This window comes from Capricornis sumatraensis, chromosome 11, assembly GCF_032405125.1.
Source record: "Capricornis sumatraensis isolate serow.1 chromosome 11, serow.2, whole genome shotgun sequence".
NCBI classification, from domain to species: domain Eukaryota; kingdom Metazoa; phylum Chordata; class Mammalia; order Artiodactyla; family Bovidae; genus Capricornis; species Capricornis sumatraensis.
In genome coordinates, this window is record NC_091079.1 from 92,367,419 (window position 1) to 92,386,081 (window position 18,663).

Consider the following 18,663-nt stretch of genomic DNA (forward strand, 5'->3'; position numbering starts at 1 on the left):
TATGTTTATTATTTTATTTAATCCTCACAACAGTTTTATGAGGTAAAATTGTACTATCATCTTCATTTTGCAGTTTAAAAACAAATACTGAGATTCAGGGGTTGATGACTTGACCAGTTACTAAGTCCTTTTTGCACCAGAGTATGCTGAGTTTGAGGTACCTACAGAAATTCCATCTGGGTGTGTCCACAGGCTGGAGTGCAAGAGAAGGACAGGAAGAGATAGACTTGGGGGTTACACCAAGTGGGATCAAGTCTATGAGCTCAGATGAGAGGGCTCGGCGAGTTCTAAACAGGGAAAAGGAAAGAGCGCCTGAGGAACACTAACCTTAGAGTCTAGGCAAAAAGAAGAAAGGAAAGCAGAATGAGGAGTCATCTGTTACGGCTAATCCTTGAGAATGTTCTTCGGTGTATCTTTTTGAGAAGTCTATAGCCTAGGTGTCTGGCGCTCAATTAAAGACTTCTGGGGTCAGAAGTGGTATTCTGTCGAGGTTGGGTTTTAATACCTAATTCCTTAAGTTCCTTAAGTACCAAATGATGACCTGAAACCTGCACGGAGATTTCACTACCTGGGGAGGTAAAAATGAGTAAATCCTCCTTAAAGCAGATGAAGAACTCCTTTTCCTCTAATACCACCACAGTAGCTGTGGATATAAACGATCAGAGGTTACTGCAGAAACAGTCAACAGGTATTGGGCAAGAATCCAAGCGGCTGGCTGACTGGGACGGGGCCTCTCACTGCCCTGACAGGCAGGCACGCATGCGCCTCCTAGGAAGGCTGGGAAGGCCCGCAGGGTTCCTCGCGCGTCACCCAACTCTCCACCTCACTGCAGCCCCTCTCCTTCCCTGGCGCCCCCAGTCTCTGCTGTTTCTCCTCTCAGCGGCTCTCTCAGCGCCTCAGCCCTCCAGACGCCGCCGCCGCTACCCAGCCTCCTTATTACCCTGGCGGGGGCGGGGCCAAATATAGCTCGCGCCAGGCCCCGCCCCCGCGCGCTGACGCCCCGCCCCCTCGGCCCCCGGAGAGGCGGCCTCCGCCTGTGTGGCGTCGGGAGTTTTCTCTCTCTTCACGGCGTCATCCTTCCGTCAGCGAGCCCTCAGCCTTTTCTCCCTGAGGCCCTCTCCTGCCCCTCGAGAGAACGCGGCGAGTCAGGCCACGCGCGCGGGGCGCCATGAAGGCCCGCCGCGTGACGAGCGCGGCCGCCGCGGCGGCGGAGGCGCAAGCCGGTTGAGGAGGGCCCGGCGCTGGGCCGAGGCATGTGGAGCGCCGGCGGCAGCCTGCTCCAGTCGCTGCCCCGGCTTCTGCAGTACGCCGCCGCCCTTCCGGGCCACGCCGAGCCGCCGCCGCCGGCCGGCTGGGCCCTACCGCGGGCGGCCGGCGGGGACGGCCCGGCGGAGCGCCTGCCCCCGCGCGGGGGCGGGGCGAGCGCGGCGGCGGCGGCGGCCGCCCCGGGGACGCTACTCGGCGCCTGTCTGGAGCGCCACGCTCCGCCCGACGCCTCAGAGCTGCCGGGGCCGGGCGGGGCGTTAGCGGGCGGCCCCGGGGGCGGCGGCGTGGTGGTCGACGTGGCCGAGGTGAGAAGCTGGCGCTGCTGCTGCCTCGGCAGCACCTGTTGGTGCCGGAGCCTGGTGCTGGTCTGTGTGCTGGCCGCCGTGTGCTTCGCTTCCCTGGCCCTGGTCCGCCGCTACCTGCAGCACCTCTTGCTCTGGGCCGAGAGCCTCGACTCGCTGCTGGGGGTCCTGCTCTTCGTCGTGGGCTTCATCGTGGTCTCGTTCCCTTGCGGCTGGGGCTACATCGTGCTCAACGTGGCGGCCGGCTACCTGTACGGCTTCGTGCTGGGCATGGGGTTGATGGTGGTGGGCGTCCTCATTGGCACCTTCATCGCCCACGTGGTCTGCAAGCGGCTGCTCACCGCCTGGGTAGCCGCCAGGATCCAGAGTAGCGAGAAGCTCAGCGCCGTCATCCGCGTCGTGGAGGGGGGCAGCGGCCTCAAAGTGGTGGCGCTGGCCAGGCTCACCCCCATACCTTTCGGGCTGCAGAACGCAGTGTTCTCGGTGAGTGGCATGCCGCTGGGCTGTTCTCCCAAGTATTTTTGTTTGTTTGTTTTGAGCGATCTTGGGGCGGCCCTGGGAGGGCGCTCCGTCCTGTGGAATGCTGGCAGAGGAGTGAGATTAACAGAAGTGGAAATTACTTTCTGACGTACCCTGAGAAATTTCAAACAGATAAAGCCAATCTGTGTCGGGCTCCCTCAGTAGGAGATTTGGTAGAGAAAGAACTACTCCTTTTTTGACATATGAGTTTAGTTAAAAATGACCCCTCTTAACTATGAAAGGAGAGGAGTAGAAATATCTTTTTTTTTTTTTTTTAGAAATACCTATTTTAAACATTTGTTATCTTATTCTGTAGCAGCTGTCGCACCCGTCAGGGAATAAATAAAGGCTGGCTTTCCTTCTAACTTGCCAAAATGCATCCAGTATTTTAGCTCAAGTTTTTAACAATGTGTGACTAAAGGAAGAGTTTGGGTAAATAGAGGAGAAAGTAGACTCTATTTTGGAGTTTCCTAAAATTTTTAATACGATTTTTTTTCCATCAAGTAATTTGCTTTTTTAATACAGTGTAATAAGGAGGGAAGCCTCCTTTTTACCTTTCTTTGGAGGAACTTCATTTTAAAATCACTTGGTAGTGGATAAAACAAAATTGGACAGATAACCTTTTTCCCAATTGTGAATATATTTATCTTTTTATACACCTTGTACACTTTTTTTTTGGGTCTTGTATTCATATCCTTTGCTTATTCAGTTAAGGTGTTTCTAACTAATGTACATCGCGTTGTAAATGATTGAGTAATGGAAACACTGCTAGTAAATGATTGAAGAATGGAACTCTGCTATGGAGAAAAAAAAGGGGAAAAAAAGATCCAGTATTTACAAACTTAGTGTCTTCAGCGCATGCTGTATGCTAAGTCACCTCAGTCGTGTCCATGGACTGTAGCCTACCAGGTTCCTCTGTCCATGAGATTCTCCAGGCAAAAATGCTAGAGTAGGTTGCCATTCCCTTCTCCAGGGTATCTTCCTGACTCAGGGATCGAACCTGTGTCTCTCATGTCTCCTGCGTTGACAGGCAGGTTCTTTACCACTGGCTATGTGCCCTTGCTGTCCTCTTTTTTAAGGTGAAGGGGTTAAACTAGTTACTGTGTTCTTCAAATTCAGCGATTCTGAAGTTCAAAGAATTTTCATATAGATGCCCAGAAACTCAACCCTTCAACTAGACCTAAAAAAAACTGAAGAATTTTAGCATTCAAATCCACAGGAATCAATATATATTAGTGAACCTGATAACTTTGTTTGAAAAATAAATTATCTCTAGAAACTTTCTCATTTTGTTTTATGTTAAGAATATTTCTAACCAACCTACCCTTTTCTTTTTAAATGCCTTTTGCAAATGTCATGTTGATTCTAGGCAACTGCAGCAATGACTAGAATGAGGCTTGTGGCAACATGGAAATAGATAAGTTTTCTGTACATGGAAAGTTTGATGTTTACAGGTGGTTTAGTATGTTCTCTTCCTTAATTTTTTACCTTTTCACAGCTTCCTATAAGCTTGAATTTTGACCCAGCCTTGGCTAATAATTGATCAAATATCCTTAAACTTTGAAAGAGGGTTGGGACTAAGGAACCTGAATAGTTTCATTCTGTTAGTTTGCATCTTCTCCAGTATATTTCCTTGTGCATTTTCGTGTCTACCAACTGTGTGCCGACTGTCCTGGACTGCTTCCACATGTTATTTCTAATCTTTAAACTAGCTCTACAGATAGTGATTATATGTATATTATAGATTATTATCTAATAGTCCAGAACGCAGGGCTGATGATCTGAAATTCTGCTGTCCCCATAGAATTCACCATAGAATCTGAATCTGTTGACTCTCGGTCAAGTTGCTTATCCTCTTTATGGTTCGCTGTCTTATATGTAAAATGGGAAAGTAATGTTACCTACTTCATAGGATTGTTGAGACGATTGCATAAATAAGTGCTACTAAGCCTAGAATAACAGTCTGGCTTTTGTCATCATTCAGTTCAGTTCAGTCACGTCCAACTCTTTGTAACCCCATGAACCGCAGCACTCCAGGCCTCCCTGTCCATCACCAACTCCCAGAGTTTACCCAGACTCATGTCCATTGAGTCGGTGATGCCATCCAACCATCTCATCCTCTGTCGTCTCCTCCTCCTCCTGCCTTCAGTCTTTCCCAGCATCAGGGTCTTTTCACATGAATGAGCTCTTCGCATCAGATGGCCCAAGGATTGGAATTTCAGCTTTAACATTAGTCCTCCCCATGAACACCCAGGACTGATCTCCTTTAGGATGGACTGGGTGGATCTCCTTGCAGTCCAAGGGACTCTCAAGAGTCTTCTCCAACACCACAGTTCAAAAGCATCAATTCTTCAGCACTCAGCTTTCTTTATAGTCCAACTCTCACATCCATACATGACTACTGGAAAAACCATAGCCTTGACTAGACAGACCTTTGTTGACAAAGTAATGTCTCTGCTTTTGAATATGCTATCTAGGTTGGTCATAACTTTCATTCCAAGGAGTAAGCGTCTTTTAATTTCATGGCGTCATTACTGTTGTTATTATCCAGGATCACCTAGGTACTAAATAATGGTTTGCAGATAGAGTTTAACCCATGACTCCATTTCTTCATTTTATATTTTGTCCTGGATATATAATGTGGGCTCATTATAATTTGTTAATTAAAATTAAATAAGTTTTTAAAAATAATCAAATATGTTAAACATATAATTTATACTTTGTACTTGGAAATAATTTAAGGTAATTAATTGAAAACGAACTTGACAAGAGGCAGTTTTCAGTTTGGCCTTGTGGGGGTCAAGAGAAAAGAAGGAAAAAAGAATACTGGCCTCTTGAAATAGGTATTATTGGCATAGTTTAACTGAGGAAGACATGGAGGCATCCAGGAGCTTGTTCAGGATCACCCAGCTACCAAGTGGTGGTGGTGGTGGTTCAGTAGCTCAGTCATATCTGACTCTTTGTGACCCCACGTACTGCAGCATGCCAGGCTCCTCTGTCCTTCACTGTCTCCTGGAGTTTGCTCACATTCCTGTCCATTGAGTCAGTGATGCTGTCTAACCATATCATTTTCTCCCATCCCCTTCTCCTTTTGCCTTCAATCTTTCCCAGCATCAAGGTCTTGATGAGTTGGCTTTTCATATCAGGTGGCCAAAGTATAGAAGTTTCATCTTCAGCATCAGTCCTTCCAATGGATGTTCAAGATTGATTTCCTTTAGGACTGACTGGTTGATCTCCTTGTAGTCCAGAGGATTCTCAAGAGTCTTCTCCAGCACCACAATCCAGGTTCCTATGTAATGCTGTTCTTTACAGCATTGGACTTTACTTTTACCGCCAAACACATCCACAGCTGAGTGTCGTTTCCACTTCAACACCTTATTCTTTCTGGAATTATGAGTTATTGCCCTCCTCTCTTCCCAGTAGCTTACTGGACTCCTTAAATGGCAACCCACTCCAGTACTCTTGCCTGGAAAATCCCATGGACAGAGGGAGCTGGTAGGCTGCAGTCGGTGGGGTCGCAAAGAGTTGGATACAACTGAGCGACTTCACTTTCTTTCTTCTCTCTCTAACCTGGGGCGCTCATCTTCCATTATCCTGTCTTTCTGCCTTTTCATCCTGTTTATGGGGTTCTCGCAGTAAAAATACGGGAGTGGTTTGCTGTTTCCTCCTTCAGTGAGCCACGTTTTGTCAGAAGTCTTCACTGTGACCCGTCCATCTTGGGTGGCCCTGCACAGCAGGCTCACAGCTTCACTGAGCCCCTTTGCCTTGACAAGAGTGTGATCCATGAAGAGTTGTCGAAGGACCAAGTGGTGGAGCTGAGCTATAAACCCCAGATTATCTAAAAAAGTTCACGATACTGTGTCAAACTCTCACTCTTGGCCTTAAGCAAGGTGGCTTGTGGACCCATTGGATATAGTCTGTTACATCTTATTCTTTTCTCTTTTTAGCTATCTACATAATAAATAGCTCCTGCAACTGGAACTGTTTACTGAATTCACCCAGGGTATGTGAGTGAAAAGAAAGCTTAGTTAATGCTGATTTTTGTTTTAGCTTGGCTTTCACTTCTGCCTTCTAGAACCTCTTTCTGATTCTATCCTTTCTGTCCTCATACCCCTCTGGCTACCCAAAGGTGCCCCCTTTCCAGGCGTATTTCTTTTTCTTCTTCCCTACCTATCTTTTAAAATTATCCTCCCTCCTCTCCATTCCAGTTAAAATTCATCTTCAGTGTCCACGATTGGCCTTTAATCAATGCTCACAAGGAAGGGTAGTGGTCATGAGAGGCACAGGGTTTGGAAATAGACAGTCCTTGACGGTCTATGCTGAGTTATGAGGCTCAAATAAGCTAATGCAGTGAAGGCATTGCGTATTTGCCTGGCACGTACTCATTTCTCAAAAATTAATAGCAATTATTATGGTGGAGGTAGTTTTTATATTTAAGAGGCAGGAGCTGATTGTAAAAGATGAATATATAGAAGAAGGAAAAAGGCTCTGCCTTGCTTGCTATCTGTTCTTAACTTTCTTTCCTTCTCCCATGTGTGCTAAAAAGGGACGAACAAATTGACACTTCACTTTTGAAATGGAAATTAAGTACATAACACTTTATAGTATGAATTCTTAGATCGTAAGAAATATAATTTCTGAAGTACATTGTAGAATCATTTCTACTTTTTAAAATGTACTCATTTTTCCTCTGGGAAATAAAGGCCCCCACCTACCAACATTTTTGATGTAGTCTTGCATCTGTAGGTATTGTACATTAAGACAGATTTCTAGATGTGTTGTCTGTGTGTGTTTCTAAGTACTGTTCTTATCTGGGCATGTATCTAGAATGACTGTTTCTTACTGCTTCACTCAGGATAGGCTAAATGACACTACAACAACAACCCCAAACCTCACTGGGTTGAAAAGCAAAGATTTGTAAAAAGTGCAGCTTATATTATTATTTATAGTGAAGGGAGATAAATTTAATTTTTATTTTGAGTTCCACTTTTATGATTTGGGGGACTATAATATATGCTCCTAGCATTTATGATATATCCTCTTAAAAATGTTTTAATTAAATAAGTAGACTCTATATTGCATATGATGCCATATTTTTCCTCATGATTTCTCATAAATACATGTTCCTTAAGTATTAAAATAAAAAGCAAAGGTTTGTTTCCTTACTTGGCGCTGATCCAGGTTCAGCTTTGTTTGGGGAAGGAGTCGGGAGTCTCTGCTTAATGTTATTTTTACTTTGGGATCCAGGTTGATGGAGCCACCATCTTTCACTTGGTTTATATGATATAGTGAATTCTGTACTGATTTTTAATGCTTTCACCTGGAAGTAATCTCACTCTTTATTAGCCTGAACAAGTGACATGGCCACAGCTGACTTCACAGGGGCAATATGTGTGCCGGGAAGGAGCAAGAACTTGAGTGCTTGGCAGTAGTCTTTGACTCTGGCCCTTGACTTCTGGATCCTGCCTCCCAGGCCCTTCAGTCCAGTCCACCGCCACTACCCTGGCAGCATTTCAGCCTCCTATCTAGTCTCCTTGCCTCTTAGGCAAGGATTTCCAGTGTTTTCTCCCTCCAGAATGATCTTTGTAGAATGCAAGTCTAATCTTGGTACTCCCTGTAGGGAAACCCTCAAGTGTGTTTTCTTTTCCCCTCAGGACATTTTCCCAACCCTCAGCTTACTCCTAGCCTCTCTCATCATTCCACAATTACTAAATACCCCTTAATATGTTAACATATTTCATCCTCAACATTCTAAGAGGTAAACATGATTATTTTACAGATCTTTTCTGTAGCCTCAAAACTTGAGGATTTCCTTTTTGCTGATAAAGTTGAAAACTGTTCATAAAAATAACTATTTTGAAAGCATTAATGCATTATTGTAAGATCTCTTGTAAGATACTCCCATGGAGATATCTGGACTTCAATAGTTTAAAGCTACCACCTGTGAAATATCAACTTTAATCCAAATATGGTGGTTTGGTGGCAGTTTAGTCGCTAAGTTGTGTCTGACTCTTGCGACCCCATTGACTGTAGCCTGCCAGCCTCCTCTGTCCATGGGATTCTTGAGGTAAGAATACTGGAGTGAGTAGCCATTTCCTTCTCCAGGGGATCTTCCTGACCCAGGAATCGAACCTGAGTCTCCTGTATTGCAGGCAGATTCTTCACTGGCTGAGTTTGGAGGGAAGCCCCTGTTAATCCAAATATATTACATAATAAGTGGTTGTAGTAGGTAACAGTATGCATATTGGTGCTTGCAACTTCTAAAAGGGTTTGATGTTGTTACTGTTGTTCCACAGGAAAGCCTAACAATTATTATCTCTTTTCACTTTGGTCATAGAAAAACTTAATTCCACATGGGAAATGTTTTCATGGTTGAATCTTTGAAACCTCAAATAAAAGCATAAAACATAGCATGGAAGGTCCTCTTGATCATATGTTGTATACCACTTTACAGTATTCAGAGAAAATTTATATATATACTATGCCTTAATCATTACAACAGTCCTTTGAGGAGTTACCAGTGACTTATAGGCAGTTACATAGAGGACAAAAGATCACATACTTGAAGTCAGACTTAATTCTAACCTTTACTCTGACGTCTTGAGCTACTCTTCGAGCCATGCTTTCTGTTGTGAAATGTGTTTGCCATTACCTACTGCATAGCTGTGATAAAATGTATAGCTTGCTCATTATTTACTATTTCCTTCTCTCCATCCTCTGCATTTCAAGATAAGGACATTGAAACTCAGAGAATTTATTTTTCTTTTTAACCATTTTTTTATGTTGTACTTAGTAATTGCCAGGCACTGTTGTTCTAACATGTACACATTACTTAATATTCATATGAACCCTAATTCTCATATTAAGCTAAGGCAGTTGAGGCAGAGTGGTGAAATAACTAGCCTAGGAACATGCAGTTGGTAAATGGTAGAGCCATGAACTTACCTGAGGCTCTATTGTTGATCTGAGATCAGCAGAAAACTTCCTGGTTTCTCAGAGATCTCCTGGTTCTAATTGCAGAGCACCAGCCCTGGGACCTCCCGTGTGTCAGGCGCTGGGCCACGTTCTCCACAGTTGAATCAGGCATCATCCTAGGGAGGTAACTGGAAAAAATACCCAAAGAATAATGTTTTGTGTGTGTGTGAGAATTGCATGATATTCAGATTTCAGCATCTGTAAATAATGTTATTGGAATACAGCCATGCTTATTCGTGGATGTATAGTTTATAGCTCTTTTTAAGCTAAAACATCAAGGTTGAGTAGTTGTGACAAAAACCCTATGGCCTGCAAAGCTGAAAATATTTCCTACCTTGGACTTTACAGAAGTTTGCATTAGAGCTGTAACAGTCACTGTAGTAAAATAACCACCAAGTCCAAGCCCCTGAAACTGTAACAAGAGGCCCATAAGTTCCCGTATATATCTTTTTACCTTTGTATTTAACAAAAGCCTTCAAATATATATATATATATATATATATAGAGAGAGAGAGAGAGAGAGAGAGAGAGAGAGAGAGGTATTGTGGGTAAAAGGGAAAAAAAAAGAAGAAATGAATAAATTTAAAAGTGGAAGGCCTGACCCATCAGCCTGGCTCACTTCTCAGTAGAACCATTTTAAAGAACTTTATGTTACCAAACTGTTACTTACTTTGGCTATTTTTATTAGCCCCGAGTAGGTTAGAAGCAGCAACAGAGAGTGTTTTGCTTGTTTTGAGGGAAGGGCAGGTAGCTGTTAAACTGGTGTACTGACTAAAATAATGATGGCAAAATAAGATAAAAAACAAAGTTGAGGCAAATATAACTAAACTGTATTGTATTTTCCTAGAATTTGCCTTGAGTAATCAAGAAAAAGATAAATTGCTTCTAATAATTTAGTTCACAATTGAACTGAAATTTACTGCAGTTAAATAAAAATATTTTATTGGCTAGTGACTATGAGACCAGAAAAATGGTAAAGTCTTAGTCTCATGGACTGTTTGGGGACATTCAGTTCTGTCTCAGCTCCTGTGTGACTTTGGTGAAGTCATTTAATGATCTGGCCTCCAGTTGTCATTATTTGTAAAATTAAAGAGGTTAGACAGGGCCTCAGAGTTTACTCTTAAAAAGACAAATGTTCTGAGTAACTATTTAACATTACTTTGTATGTAACAGTTTGGTGATGGTATGTTTTATAAAAATGTTTTTTCATCTTCTTAAATTCTTATTCTGTTATAGATAACTCATTCATATACCAAGTATGAGTCATAATACACACTGTGCCCGCTTAACTAATGATTAGTTCTTCTTGCTATTAAAGCATACCGATTCTTCTTACTATTAAAGTATCCTGATTCATTGCCATTGGTACTGTTCAGATGGAATAGATGACAGAGACACAGCCTGTTTTGAAGGAGCTTGGAGTCATTAAGTCTGAAGGTTGAGATGTAATGACCAAGTTGAAAAATGCCTTGCCACCTCATCTGTAGACCTCACAGAACCACGGAGAATGGCTGACTGTTACTTCCTTAAAACTGTGTTCTCTTTGTGCCTCTTCAGTCATCTCACCACTTCTGTGGTTTTCATGGTCATATATGGGGTTAGAATTCACAAACCTGTATATCTAGCCTGTTGTATCATAGTAACAAATAGATTATGTCTTGTTACCCCTTCCTAGATTAAAATGTCTTTAGAGGCAGAGAGTCTTATTAAAACTTACTTTAAAAGTGTTTTTTCTGCCTATGAATAAGTATTCATTGTAAAAACTTTGAAAAGTATAGTAGGTATACGGAGGAAAACATTCAGCATTTTAGTGTTTATTTTCCTAGTCTTTTCACTTATTAGTGCATGTGTTTTCTTTATATAACATTGTGAATGAATGTTGTAAATGATTTCTGAGACTTTGCTGACTGTAATGAACATTTTGGTCATTAAGTACAGGACAGAATGACTTTCATGACCACACAGTCATTTTGTACTTTGCATGTTGATGAATCTGAACCTCATTCTGATGGCACTAGGAAAAACTTTAAGCAGGATTGGATTTGCCATTTTTTAAAGATTTCTGCAAAATTTAAGTTAGGTTGTGAGTGTTGGGTAGATCTGACGGATCAAGACCAGAGAGGAGGAGACTGAACAGGAACAGGAACAGGTGACGGGTAGATTTCTTACGGACTCAGAAGGTAGAATCTATAAGAAAGAGCAGATGATTGGTTGTGGCGGTGAGGGAAGAGTGCTAGTTAGGGCAACTGAGATTGGAAACATGAAAAGAAGTATTTTGAGGAGGGAAGAGAATGATAGTGTTTTTCCTTAAAGCAGTTTTTAAAATTTCATGTTTCTGGAAGTGAGAGCTGGTTGCCATTTGTTAACTCTTTCTCCCTTCTTTCTGTTTCTGAACTACTGATAGTATTTTGAGTATATACATTATAAAATATAGTTTATCAGTAATAAGTAGATGAAAAGATCAAACTGCAGTCACTTTAACTTCTTTTGACCATTCCTTAAAATTATTATGGGGATTCATGATTTTTTCTGTATAATACTAAATATATGTTTTAATTGAAATTTATACTAATATAACTTTGTCAATAAACAACATTGCTTTTACATAAACTAGGAAACACACCTCTACAGGAAGGTGTGATTTGCCAAAACTAATATTATTTCACAAAACAATGGATAAAATTTGAGGTCTTCCATACACAAATCACCTTTATATTCTTCATTCAATCTGTGTCAAGATATTCTGTGTAAAAATGATGAAGTTTTTTAGTTTGTTAAGGCCTGAAAAGCCATTGTGTAAACAGTTGTAAATGGAGAAGGTAGAGGAGCTATAGGCAGTGTTGCCAGAGGAGCTGTGCTTTGTACTGTGTCTGAGGTTCAGCGCGCATTCAAGTGACAGTCTGTACACAGAGTTCTCTTATTATCAGCTTCAAAAATGTGCGTTCAGTGAAGAATCAGTTCTTACTCTTTAAGATTAAGGGTTTTTTTTTTTTTTCCCCTCTTTTTTCTTCCCTTCAGATGGGCACTTTGTTTTCAAGATCTATCTGGTATATGGTAATATTCTACAGTAACCCTTACCCACTGCGGCAAGTGAATTATATCTGCAAGTAAATCACAGTACTTCTGGGAATAAGAATATGTGTACTTTCATGGTGCTTCTGGAGTTCTGAAAGCACGGGAGGGTGGCATTCACCCTCCCTGAAACCCACACTGAAGTATTTCTGATCATAGACGCTAACCAGCAGGGTAACACTGACATCCTAGATTGTGATTTCTGAGTCTTTGGAGTAGGAAAACACTCCTGAGACAAGTCCCCAGGGTATAATAGGCAGGCCTTCCCAGTAAGATTATTCTGGGTTCACATTTAATGTCTTTTGGGAAAGTAGGATAAGGAGACATATTTTTTTAAAGTCAGTGGGTAGAACTTCCCTGCTGGACCAGTGGTTAAGAGTCTCCCTGCCAGTGCAGGACACACAGGTTCGATCCTTGGTCCTGGAAGATCCCACGTGCTGTGGGGAGCTAAGCCCATGTGCCACCAGTACTGAGCCTGTGCTCAGAGCCCACAGGCAGCGGCTGCCGCAGCCCCCGCCTGTGCTCAGAGCCCACAGGCAGCGGCTGCCGCAGCCCCCACACTCTAGAGCCCATGCTCCCCAACAAGAGACGCCCCCACCGCACGGCAAGGACCACCCCACTCACCACAGCTGGAGAGAGCCAGTGCCAACGAAAGACAACAAACAAATGACTTTACAGAACGTCCACGGATAAAGGCTTTCTAGGGAAAGAAGGATGGATGGATCTCTTTGTGAGATCAAGTGCTGTATATTAACTATATTTGTCCAAGATTGGATGCAGATTCTGAGTAGGAGCTTGGCTTATAGGAAATGCCATATTAGGATAATTTAGAATCTGTTTATCTTTAATACACTTAGTTGAAAAACTGTGTGTGCCTGTGTACATTATTATTTTGATATACTGGCTAAATTATTTGACATGCTAGCAAAACAGTTTTACTGTGATTAGCTGAAATTAGTTTCTTTGCTTTATTTAGCCATGCAGCTTTTCAAAAGAGAACTATATGTAAATCATAACAATTCCTTTTTCTGTAGGGTGAGATTTGGTAATGAAAGGTTTGGTAAACTTTCATGTATGCTTTGGAAAAAGGTCTTGTTAAAAGAGTTATGTGGCAGAGTTGTTTCAGATTTATATCTGTTCTTAAAATAGCCATTTAGATATTATTGCTGTCATCCATAAATGTCAAATATATATTCTCTTTAGGGAAAGTTTAATTACATTTAAAGATTATGAACTGAAGCTTTGCATTCTGACATTTTAAATACTTACTTAGAAAATAACTTGCATAACATAATATTACTATAACTAGTATAATTTTATGACATTCATTTTTGTCATATTTACTTTATACATTTGACATGTTTAATTCTAAAGAAAGTTTTTCCATTACTGTTAAGTGCCCCAAACTGGTAGAGGAACCTTCCTAAAACTTAGCTCTGTTCATGTCATTCTTGGATTAGGTTCCTCAGAGCTTTTCTGCTGAGTACAAACTCATTCCCCTTTCACCCAGACCCCTCACAAGTGTCCTCTCAAACACTTGCCGTGTCTTTGTTCTGCAGGAGTGCCTTGCACTTTAAACACTCCAGACTGCACTGCTGACTTTACTGATAACCCTGCATTGCCCTCGCCCTGTGTGCCACATGGACCCCATTCATTCCCTTCCTGAAAGCCCTTCCCTTCTCCATCCCACCATCTTTCTCTGTGAAGCCCATGTTCAGCTTGTGGAGTTCATTTCAAATTCCTCTTATCCCACAGTGTTGCCCTTTGGCCCCCACTCCTACAGAGATTTTAGTCCCTGTTTACTCTTTAATACTTTCCATGCAGTTCTCAAGGCTCCCGTCTGCTTGTGTATACTTGTCAGTGTGAGAATTCTTCAAGGTAAAAGTTGAGTCATTATGTCTATCTCTGGCAGATACCTTCCAGACCATCTTGCAGTCACTGAGTCAGTATTGTTTAGTGGAATCTTAACAGGCAGTCACACTGCAGTATTCTTTCTAAATCAGCAGTGGTGCGTCTCCTGCTAATCACCTATGAGTAGAGATGAATGTAGCTTTACATAATTTTAGGTTAGACTGTAGTTGTAGAATAACCTATAACTCACTAAAACACCAGATTTTAATATTAATAAAAATAAAATTTAATAAAGTAGCCACTAGCTTTCTTATATAACAGCAATACCCAGATAAGGATATGGAAGTTATTCTCAAAATTAATGGCTGTAGTAACAACTATGGGCTTCTCAGTTGGTGCTAGTGGTAAAGAACCCACCTGCCAATGCAGGAGGCATAAGAAATGCGGGTTCGATCCCTGGGTCAGGAAGATCCCCTGGAGGAGGGCATGGCAACCCACTCCAGTGTTCTTTCTTGCCTGGAGAATCCCATGGTCAGAGGAGCCTGGCGGGCTGCCGTCCATAGGGTCGCAAAGAGTCAGACATGACTGAAGTGACTGAGTACACACACACAATATCTGTAACATAAAATGTTTAGAAATAAACTAGTAAGAAATGCTTGATTATATAAATAAAACAACCAAATTTTAGTAATAAGTATGGAAGATTTAAAGTAGTTATAAAAACATTTCTTGATAAAAATACTGAATATTCTGGAGGTTACATCTCTATCCAGATTAATTTATAATTTTATCTTAATCCTAGTATAATCTTTACTAGTTTTTTGAATGACAGAGTGATTCTCAAAAGTATTCACAAAAATGAATAGATAAGAATGGTTATGGAAGTTTTAAAAAGAAGAGTAAGAAAAGGAATTTGAAGGTTAGAAATTCCTTGTGAGATATTAAACTGATAGTCTACAATAATTTGGTTTCAACATAAGATTTAAGATATCAGTAGACATGTTGATATATGGCAGAACCATCACAATATTGTAATTATCCTCTAATTTTAAAAAAACATATATGTAAGAGATTATCAGTGGACAGTATTAGAACCCCAAATAGGCTCCTTTATATACAGTAACTTCATTTATAATAAACATCACAAGTTGCTAAAGAAGTTACCGATTATTCAGTAAATGATACTAGGAAAATTGGCTACTGGGGAACGGGAAGAGTAAGGATATATCATCAACCTTTAATTCTAATAAATTGCAGAAGGAATTGGTGGTAAATATTAAAGAGGAAAATATATTGAGAAAAGAAATATAGGGAGAAATTTAATAATGAGATCTGAAAAGACTTTCTGAAGCTAAAAGCAATGGAAGATCAGAGGAAACAATAATATTTAGTTATATATAAATTTAGAAACATTTGTATGTCTAAACAAAAAATAAGAGACAGTTCAGAGGGAAATACCTGCTACATATTATGGACAAAAGTTGGTGACAATAGTGGTAAAGAACCTGCCTGCCCATGCAGGAGACATAAGAGATGCGGGTTTGATCTGTGGGTCACGGAGATCTCCTGGAGAAAAAAATGGCAGCCCACTCCAGTGTTCTTACCTGCAGAATCCTGTGGACAGAGGGGCCTGGCAGGTTGTGGTCCATAGGGTTGCAAAGAGTCTAACACGACAGAAGCGACTTAGCACACAGCATGGACAAAGGTTGCCCTTACTATACAAAGAATAAATGTCATGAATAAATAAGAAAACACTTTAACATTTCAATAAAAATGAATAAATGTAAACAAATAAAGCCATGAAAGAAATGTAAATAGAAAAGTGTATATTTAAAACTAATGTAAATTAAAATTACAGTAAGTAAGTGTTAGTCGCTCAGTCACGCCCAACTTTGTGACCCCTTGGACTGCAGCCTACCAGGCTCCTCCGTCCATGAGATTTTCCAGGCAAGAATACTGGGGTGGGTTGCCATTTCCTTCTCCAGGGGATCTTCCCAACTCACGGATCAAACCCGGGTCTCCTGCATTGCAGGCAGATACTTTATCGACTGAGCTACAAGGAAAGCCAGATTAAACAATAATTGAAATCATTTTTACCCCTCTCAAACTGAATGCATGTGTGTGTGCTCAGCCATGTCTGACTCTTTGCAACCCCATGGAACTAAGGAGGATTGAAATTTAAAACTTAAAATTGGCAAGAGTATGATGAAACGGTCACACATACATTACTCACTGATAAGAATGTAAATCAGTGTGAACTTTTGGGGAAAGCAGTTTTTAGTGTTTGATCTAGTTATTCCATTCCTAGTGATCTATCCTAAAATATGGAGTTACATATTTTATTATTTCTTGCTGTGTAACAGATGACTCCAAAATTGAATAGCTTAATAAACATTTTTATCTCACAGCTTCTGTCAGTTGAGAATTCCTGTACAGAGTAGCTGTGCTGTGCTTAGTCACTCAGTCATGTCCAGCTCTTTGCAACCCCATGGGCTATAGCCCACCAAGCTCCTCTGTCCAGGCAGGAATACTGTAGTGGGTTGCCATGCCTCCTCCAGAGGATCTTCCCAACCCAGGGATTGAACCCAGGTCTCCCACATTGCAGTCAGATTTTGCCATGCCTCCTCCAGAAGATCTTCCCAACCCAGGGATTGAACCCAGGTCTCCCACATTGCAGTCAGATTCTTTACCAGCTGAGCCACAAGGGAAGCCCAGGAGTACTGGAGTGGGTAGCCTATCCGTTGTCTAGGGGATCTTCCCAGTCCAGCAATCGAACTCGGATCTCCTGCATTGCAGGTAGATTCTTTACTAACTGAGCTACCAGGGAAGCCCACAGAATAGGTAGGTGCCTCTAATTCAGGTTGTCTCACAGTACTCAAGATGCTGACCAGAGCTGCAGCCACCTTATGACACCACTGAGGAAGACTCTGCTTCCAGGCGCACTCAGGTGGCCGTTGGCAGCTCTTAGGTATTTACTAGCTTTTGGCTGAAGACATCAACTCCTTGCTATAGCAGGGACCTCTCTGTAGAGCTGCTTATAGCATGGTAACTTACCTTCCTGAGGGAGAGATGGAAGTCTTGTTATTTTTGTAACCTAATCTTGGAACTAACATCTCATCACTTATGCGATAGACTATTTGCCAGAAGAAAGCGCTAGGTCTAACCCACACTCTTTGGGGAAGGATCACACAAGGGCATGAATACCATGAGATAGATTTACTGGAAATAGTTTACTGACTCCCATACAGGTTATACACAAAGGTTTTCATACAGGTTTTAAAAACTTCATAATAGCCAAAAAATACATAGTCACATGTACACAAAGAAACAATTAAGGAAGTAGTTTAAATGTTCCACAGCAAAAGAATGGTTAAATTGTGCTATGTAGTATAAATGTATAATAATAATTTGTACCTTTTTGAGTGCTGATCATGTGTTAGGCATTTGTTAAGATATTTACACATATATCCGTAAAATATTTCAGGTAAGGTAGTGGTTATTATCCTCATTTTACAGATGAAAAATCTGATATTTGAAGACTTTGTACTTAAATGTCATTTTAGAGTTAGAGTTACCTGGCCTCCAAACCCAGTGACCACATTGCTATTTAGGTATGCTTATGAAGAATAATTAGAGGCTTCCCTGGTAACTCAGCTCGTAAAGAATTTGCCTGCAGTGCAGGAGATCCCGGTTTGATTCCTGTGTCAGTAACATCCCCTGGAGAAGGGTTAGGGTACCCACTTCAGTGTTCTTGGGCTTCCCTGGTGGCTCAGATGGTAAAGAATCTGCCTGCAATGTGGGAGACCTGGGTTCGATCCCTGGGTTGGGGAGATCCCCTGGAGGAGGGCATGGCAATCCACTCCAGTATTCTGGCCTGGAGAAATCCTCGTGGACAGAGGAGCCTGGCTGGCTACAGTCCATGGGGTCTCAAAGAGTCTGAAACGACTGAGCGACTAAACACAAAACCAAGCCTGAAGAATATTTAATGACATGAGGAAGACTTTAAAAACTGTTTTTACAAAGTGATGTGTGTGTCTGCACCTTTTATTTATGTGTAAGAAAAAAAACAATAGTCACAAATGCCAGCTTTCAATGACAGAGCAATAGAATGTTAAAATTTTCCTTTAAACTTTTATTGCATTGTAGATCTTTTACATTCTGTATATATTCCATGTATAATCATGTTTAAAAATCAGAATGCTTTGAAAAGTAGTTCAGCTCTGTCTACTTCCAAGGGAAAACTGCTAGCAAGACTTGCATATGCAGTTTTATGTGACACTGACATTTTACTTGGTAATGAATCATCCTGTTTAATACTCCTAGATCACTGACCTCTCCTTACCCAACTATCTGGTGGCGTCTTCAGCTGGCCTGCTTCCTACCCAGCTCCTGAATTCTTACCTGGGCACTACCCTGAGGACCATGGAGGATGTCATTGCAGAGCAGAGCGCTAGTGGATATTTTGTTTTTTGTTTACAGGTGAGTTTAAGGCCAAGACTTGCCTTTTTTTGTTGTTTCTTGATTTAAATCTAAGAAATTTCACTGAAAATAATTTGATTTTTTTTCCTTTTCACATCTTTTCTTATTCTTTCAATACTATTTCATATTTTGACATTTACATTTTTAATCTTGTGACTATGTGGAAATACATAGAACTGAATTGACACTTAGTGAAAAT

At 41.3% G+C, this 18,663-nt stretch overlaps 1 protein-coding gene across 2 annotated transcripts in view; it reads left to right on the forward strand.

Annotated features, from left to right (window-relative positions):
- The first annotated feature begins 1,253 nt into the window (after window positions 1–1,253).
- Window positions 1,254–18,663, forward strand: part of TMEM64 (transmembrane protein 64) — a 35,321-nt gene continuing 17,911 nt past the window's right edge. Inside the window, exons 1-2 of one of the 2 annotated variants that reach the window (XM_068983797.1) lie at window positions 1,254–2,051; window positions 18,309–18,464. In XM_068983797.1, coding sequence (XP_068839898.1) covers window positions 1,254–2,051; window positions 18,309–18,464 — 954 coding nt within the window. The remainder of the gene's footprint in view (window positions 2,052–18,308; window positions 18,465–18,663) is intronic. The other variant, XM_068983798.1, reaches the window with a different exon arrangement.